Source organism: Rhagoletis pomonella, unplaced genomic scaffold (assembly GCF_013731165.1).
Source record: "Rhagoletis pomonella isolate Grant_MI unplaced genomic scaffold, Rhpom_1.0 Rhpom_scaffold_01253, whole genome shotgun sequence".
NCBI classification, from domain to species: domain Eukaryota; kingdom Metazoa; phylum Arthropoda; class Insecta; order Diptera; family Tephritidae; genus Rhagoletis; species Rhagoletis pomonella.
In genome coordinates, this window is record NW_023459807.1 from 40,929 (window position 1) to 48,420 (window position 7,492).

At 36.0% G+C, this 7,492-nt stretch overlaps 1 protein-coding gene across 1 annotated transcript; it reads right to left on the reverse strand.

Annotated features, from left to right (window-relative positions):
• Nucleotides 1-4,746: 4,746 nt before the first annotated feature.
• On the reverse strand, nt 4,747-7,492 carry LOC118752140 (exocyst complex component 8-like; the record flags this gene model as incomplete). Its single annotated transcript, XM_036486995.1, is given in 8 exon segments — nt 4,747-5,015; nt 5,103-5,501; nt 5,576-5,706; nt 5,770-6,403; nt 6,620-6,761; nt 6,818-7,145; nt 7,202-7,357; nt 7,467-7,492. Coding segments are annotated over 8 exon segments (2,005 nt in total), but the record flags the coding sequence as incomplete, so codon positions are not given.

The window sequence follows — 7,492 nt, forward strand, 5'->3', positions numbered from 1 at the left end:
ACAACTGCAATGAATGCCACTACCAATACAACAATAACAACAAAAGGAGCAATCAACTTGAAACATTTTATTATCACAAAGTATGTATAATTATGCAAATTACTAAAGGAATGTTAAGAAAAAGCAACAAACAAGCAACAAAAAAAAACGAGAAACACAAACGAAAAATTATACATATGTATATTTATTTAAAATTTCTTATGTTCAGGGATTTTAATTGCACTTCTATTGCCTGTGTTTGGTTATTGTAACAAAACATTTCTTTCACTCAATTCTGAGCTTCATGCGTTTAGATACATACATATCGTGACCTGAAATGCAAATAGACCTAACAAACATCATCGTTGAAATGGAAAAAGTCGATAACTAATAAAAAGTTCCAAATTCACTTTTTGATTTATATGATGGATTTCATCGAATTGCAACTCCCCACATCATTTTATAAAAAAAAAATTTATATTAGTCGAGACTTTTTCCATTTCTTTTCCGATGTTGTTACGCCTTTTTGCATTTCAGGTGACAATATATATGTATTTATTTCCTTATACATGGAACAATCTAATTTCCAACGCTCCTTACGGCACTTCGCTTTGTTACTTCACTACGTGTGCGGCCTGTTTGTAAAGAACGTTGACTTAATGCGGTCTGATTCAGCGCCCGAAACTCTTCGTTTGCTTCTTCGCAACATACTTTCATAGAAAATAGCCGGCGGCCATGCCAATCAGCAATTTACCTCATCGTTGCTCAGCCGCGTCATTATTTGATGTTTATTTAGTAACTGTAATTTTTCAGTTATGCATTTTTTATTTCAAATGGGTTTTCAAATGTCTTGCTTTGAAAAATCTAACCTCTTACTTTTGCTACTATTCGAAATGGCCACAATCTCCTCCACTACAAATGTTTATATTTTTGTTTGCCTTTTTTGTGCTTAGAGTTTTTTTTTTTGTATATTTTTGTATACATTTTTTCATTCCTTCGTATATAAACGCTTAATGACTAATGTTAATTACTTATTTTTTTTGCCCATTTTACGGCGCATTGATATTTTATTTTACTTTTAGTTTTTATCGTATATCTTCTTGTGTAATATTAAGTGCGTACGATTGTGCATGATAAGAAAATTAATAAAAACAAGAAAGAACTTAAACTTTAAATTAATTAAATTTGTAGTTAAAAGTAAAACGTAATATACACAAATAAAATAAGTATGTACGTTTTATGCGCGTAGTAGTTGGAAGAAAAGAATTTAACAACAGATAGTGAAAATCAAATGCGGTTGTGGGGTGCGAAAATGAAAAAAAAAAAAATGATTGCAAAAATAAAGGAGCCTAAGAATTTGATTTTGAACAAAACCTGTGTTAGCTATCGACGTACATGCATACATACAAATGTACACTCGCATCATCCCCCCGCCACGCTTAAACCGCTTGACATCTTCCCAATCACTCTCCATCACCTCGTTCCCACCATCACACGCATACATTTCTTCAGCTGTTGGTTTTGCTCATAAATGTTTTTTTTTTTTGTAGTTTTTTTTTTTAGCTTATTGTTCTTCCTAGCTTCCATACATACATACATTACATATTACACACACACACACACGCAAACGCATTGAAATATAAATAAATTTATATAAATATAAATACTTATATATAGTAATTAAAATTTGATTAATAAGAAATAAAGCTTATTCATTATGTAATTAAGTAACGCAATTACATTTGCACACAAAACAAGAAAAATAATAATGTAAAATCGGCGAGTGCGAAGCGTAAATTTAATTGAAATATATAATAAATAAAAAGGATATATATATAAATACATATATATAAATAATTGACTAAACAAAATCCACACACCTGCAGACATTTTGGTTTATAGTTGCTGTGAGCAACTCTTGGCGGCGAGATAATTTGCAGTGAGATCAGCGAGCCCTGTAGATCATATGGCTTTGGAAAAAATAAGTTCGTTCGTTTGATGTTCGTTCGTTTTGATAGCTTGACTAGTTGCAAGCATTAGCAACATGAAAATATGTTTCAGAGGAGTGTATTTTTCGTTTTTTTAGACATCATTTGATTACCTATGAAGTGCTGCAGTCCCGTGACTGTAACCAGACCAGTCCCAACGGTAAAACACCCAGTTCTGCTTAATAATTTTTTTTTTACCTAAAAAATCAAATAGTGAACGAACCACATTTTGCTAGATTACAAAAGGCAACAAGATTACATAATACGTAGAAAAAAAAATATTACTTTTCGATTTACCTTGGTGGCATGGTCCAGAGTCCACCTGAAAGATGAGCTGGTCCATGTGGCGAAAATGCGCATCAATTGAAGGGATCAGATTTTGCAGTAAGAGCTTCTGGTATTTAATTGTGTTTTTGTATTTCCATATATTTACATATCAGGCCAGGACCCAAATCGGGCATTCGATATCATACGTAAGTCGAATAAAATTTGATTTCGAGACGACGGCGTTTAAGAACGACAGCTCTTCGTCATTAAATTGTATTGGGAAGAAATCAACTGCCATCGATTCTAAACGAGCAATCAATCGTTCGATCACGAACGCCGCGATTCGATTCTTTGGAAAACACCATCAAATAATTCGACACCCCTTGCACAACGGTTTATCGGCTTTTCTGCATTTTAACTGTCAAATGTGACGTCTTGGTTGAACAACGGTTAGTCTGGCTTTTGCAAGCGGGGTCTGGGCTTGTTCCGAGTTGCAATCACAACCGCAGTGTTGAGTGAACTATTAAAGTATCAGTGTGAAGCAACGTCTCTAGCAACGTGTTATCATTTGGGCAGTTGCAACAGTGTTGCAAATTTTCATCCGCTGCGGCAGTAATACCTCGAACAGACCCTCTTATTTCAACTCTTTATTTGCTTGTTGAAGTTCACTGCTGTTGCCTTCAATTGTTTTGAATCGGTACTAGATACTAATCCGTTTAATGCGGTGCTTATCATTACGAGTTTTTGTAAAAATTTTGGCGAATACGAATAACTTGTACTGAGCAGTTTCTGCAGCTTTTCAGTAGATGCCCGGCTGAGGATCAAGAAAGCAGCGTGGTTGCATCATTGCAGTAATTATGTAGCTCAAACACACCCTGACCCACTCCGATAGCAACTAATAACAGTGGTCTTTTTTGTTATATAAATATCGTGTGTAGCATTTTTTGAAGAAAATTATCGATAGCCGTTTTTGTGAAACTTATTTTTATTTTGCATATACTTAAGTTTTGGCACGACAGAACCAAAATAGGGAATCAATCAGTTTGTAATTTTTACACTTCTCATTTTACTTACAGCCAGAATAATGAACCTACCTAATACATACCTACTTGTATAATACAATAGGAACTTTAAAGTCTCTACAACCATATGTGCTAATTTTTTTGTCCACCACTGTACCTGTGCTAAAAACTTTGGGTGGGTGTGTTCGAGCTACGTAATAATCACGGCAATATTGCAGCCTTGTTGCTGATGCTCAACTGAAAATCTTCTGAAATGCTGCAGATGTTGCGCAGTAAGAACTTTTATGTTGCTTTTGATGTGCCAATGATGAGCAACTCATTGTCAAAATTTTGTTTCTCGAACGCTTGATGTCGCCCAAATTTTCGCACAGAACTCAGATGCTTTTTCATAAAAAGTAACACGAGCTTTTCGTATAGTTCTAAGGTTTATAAATGGCCGGCATCGAGAATTTGATAATTTTGTGCAGAAAATTATGCAAAAATCTCAGCATATTTTATTCTTGCGAAAACAAGAATAGGGGCCCGAAGGTTTTTAAGTATATAGCGACAACTTTTTGGACACTTTTCTAGCTCAACACATATTTTTTAAGTAGTAACCATAACCATGAACTATACAGCAATTTGAAAATATTTCGAATGTAATTAATTTCAATACTTTTCGAACTAAGTACTTAATTGCCTTCCCGATGCATCAGCAACTGGTATTCAAATGTGTGTACGCAGGCGTGTGTATGGGCAACACATTTACACATCGATTAAGTTGAGCGCATATGAATGAAAACATACATACATTACATATTATGCATGTATAAGGCAAAAATCGAAAAAAAATTTAATTGCAACAAAACGTGTGAAAAGGCTACATACATAGTTTATATTTAAAGTATATAAAAAAAAGTATATATAGGATGTATAAGAATAAAAACTGTGTACTTTTATTAAGAAAATGAAAAAATAAATAAATTTTACATTCGTAAAAAGCTATAAAAAATTAAAAAAAAAAAAATCGCAAGCATTGAAAGTATAGCGCATTATTGTTCCACTATAAACTGACACTGCTTTAATTATACACACTGTAATTGTAACTTGAAATGAACGAACGCCCCAATCAGGTGCGTTATGCGATTATTATTATATTTTTTTTTGCAATGTTTTGTAAACTATTTTAAAGAATACAACAGCGCATATATATAGAGTAGACATACTATATATGAAGCAAGAAAGTCATATTGAAACACGTAAGCAAAAAAGCGCAATATCAAACGATTGCTACACAACCAATAAATAAATAAATTAGATTTTTGCGCAAAAACGCAGCGGATAATTGATTATTATTGATTAATTAATATTAATTAATGTGGTTATCTATGTACATAATTATTATATAACTTAAATTAAAAAAAAAAACTATTAATAATCATTAAAATGATAATGATAATAAAGTGGAAAAGTATATGTGTAATCAAAGTAATACGAAAAAAATGCATATCGGCGTATTTAATTTATGTATTTATTTAGAAGTTTGGGAAACGTTTAGAATACTTTAGGTTCTGTGCTTAATGTAAAAACTTTAAAACACATCTGTTTGATAGACACTCCGTTGTTTGGGCACGGGCGCCAGCTGCTTGCGCAATTGACGCTGCAATTCCAACAGCATTTCACATTTTCGTTCGCTGCCGCTTATGAGGCGGAAGTTATCAATTGCAGTAGGCAGCAGCTCCTCAAGTAGAAATAGTTTATTCTTCAGCACAAAATTAGGCTATAAAAATGGAGACAAAAATAAGTTTGCAATGAAATATCAAAGAATATATATATGTATGTACATATATGTATGCTTTAGTCTTACATCGACACTCAAGCCCGCCACCGGCTTTACTGCTTGTTGCGCCACCATTAGATCTCGTAATAGCACCTCCAAACTTGGCCATAGCACTTCACTTTTAGCCAAGTAGGCGCATTGCGCCGTCAACTGCAGATAATGCCGTGTAAACATCACTGTGGATTGTGTAAGGTTAATCCAGGTGTCGCCAGTTGTATGTGTGCGCATATCAAAGCCAAGTGCGTCTAATTCCAATAGCAAACGCTTAAGATTGCTTTTGGTTTGTAAATTGTACGGCTGCCAGCTGTCTTCACTGCGCCCAACAGTCTCTAGCAAACGCACACGAGATTCCTCAATTAAAGACTCTAGCGTGCTGCGTAAGAGGCCCTCAAGATGGTAGGAAAGGTCCAAGCCGATTTCAGTTAGCTGTAAAGGGCAAGCAGTGAGTGAAGAGAAAAAGGTAATAGTACTTTGTTTTGAAATTAGCTTGGGCTACGCACCTTTGCACACGGTTTGCGTATGCCCTCAATACACTTTGCAACAGCGTCTAGGTGTGTGCCTTTTGTAAGATAATGCTTTATTAGTTGACTGGCAAAGTACTGCAATTCCGCATTGCACCAAACAACGAGCGCTGCAAACAGAAACAAAAACCTATAAAATAACGCTATTCATATTTATCCCAAGCACCACCTACCGCTCACACATGCCGGTTGTGTCTCGAATGCACTCAAAAATTCGCAAGCCACCTGCGTCAAGTCACAGAAGAATAACTCAGATATTTCTGCGTTATTGCGGCGCGCCTCTCGCTGTGCTGTGCGTAGCGCCATTGTGGCCACTTTAAGTAGCGTGCCACAAGCCTGTCGTGCGCGTCCTATATCGACAAGTATTTTTAGCGAACGCCGCGAGGCACGCAGCGTCACCTGCAGATTGCGACAGTGACAATTGGAAAGCTCCTGAAGCAGCACATCGGTAAGTTGTGTTTCCAGTGCCTTCACCTTCTCGGCGATTTGTTTTGCATTTACAAAATTTGCATCCTTTGTTAAATATTCTTGCGTACGTTTTATGAGCGCTTGCGCATCTTCGAAATGCCTTTGTGCAATAAGTGTTTGTATTTCTTCACTGGCAATCGCAATCCATTCGGGGCCATAGTTTTCTACTACTTTGCCAGCTTGAGATTCAGTTGGACTGAGATCGGAGAGCAGCGACTTAGCGTCACTGGGTGAATCTTTTTGTCTGGCTTTTGGTGGCTGTGGCGCTGGACCCTTTTTGTTCGCTTTCTTTTGCTGATCAAAACGAAAGGCTACTTCTAATTTTTCAATCCATTCCGTCTATATAGAGATTGTACATCATTGGTTACTTCATAATATTTATAAATATTAAATTTAATTTAAAAGTTGTTGTTGTTGTTGTAGCAGCATACAAATTCCCCAAAAACTTTTTTGGGAGTGTTGCTGGAGTGACAGTCCTTGGCCAGATATAAATCTGGGTCGTTCCGGTTACGTAGACCCGACTGTCGTGGGAACGTTAATTTAAAAGTCGCATACCTTGCCTGCAGCTGTGACACTTTGAAAAATCTTTGAGCCATCTGGTGTTATTATATTTATAGCATTGCGAACGCCATCTAAATCTTTAATATTTATTACAGCAATCTTCTTGGGATCGTACTCTGTGAGAAACTCTAAGCGCCTGTAAAATGAATTTTTGTTTTAGTTGGCTGCCATTGCTCCATTTTTCTTACATACTTATCATGTTTCACTTTACATACGATTAGCACATCGTTGAATAAAAAGAAAAATACTCGCTGTATAGGCCTATAATCATTTGCATCCAGCTCAATAAGGGCACCCTCGTTTAGAAAAGTTTTGCCCTCAAGATTGCCATTGAAACCCTGCACCATTTCCTTTACAGCGCGTGTAGCATGGCTATTCTCCACTTCCTCTTGCGTAGGCTGTTCTTCCCCTTCTTCATTGGACTGGGTATTACCAGGGGTTTTCTCATCTGTAAGTGAAGCAAGTATGTTGCGCTGCTCGATAAGAATATGCGACAACTGGTACATTTCGGATTCGAGATCTGGAGAAAGTGAATGTTTCAGTTAAGAATAATATTCTCATGACATGCATAATTACGGGAAATTTCCTTTGCAGTTTCGATAAATTGCATATAATTGGCGTATACAGACTTTTTCAGCGTTGCTGACGTCTGGTCGCTGTACACTTGAATGTCCTTCTTGCGCTGTTGCAAATCTGCCCCGCCAACACATTCCTTCACAAGCTGCTTGGTGTCTATAAATGAACGATTTGGTTAGGAAAATGATACATTTCTAATTCTTTGGTTAGAAGTTAACTAGAAAGGATTAAAAAAAAAAACTTAATTCCAAAATTAGTAACTCACATTTGTCCACACTGAAGTCGGGTTTA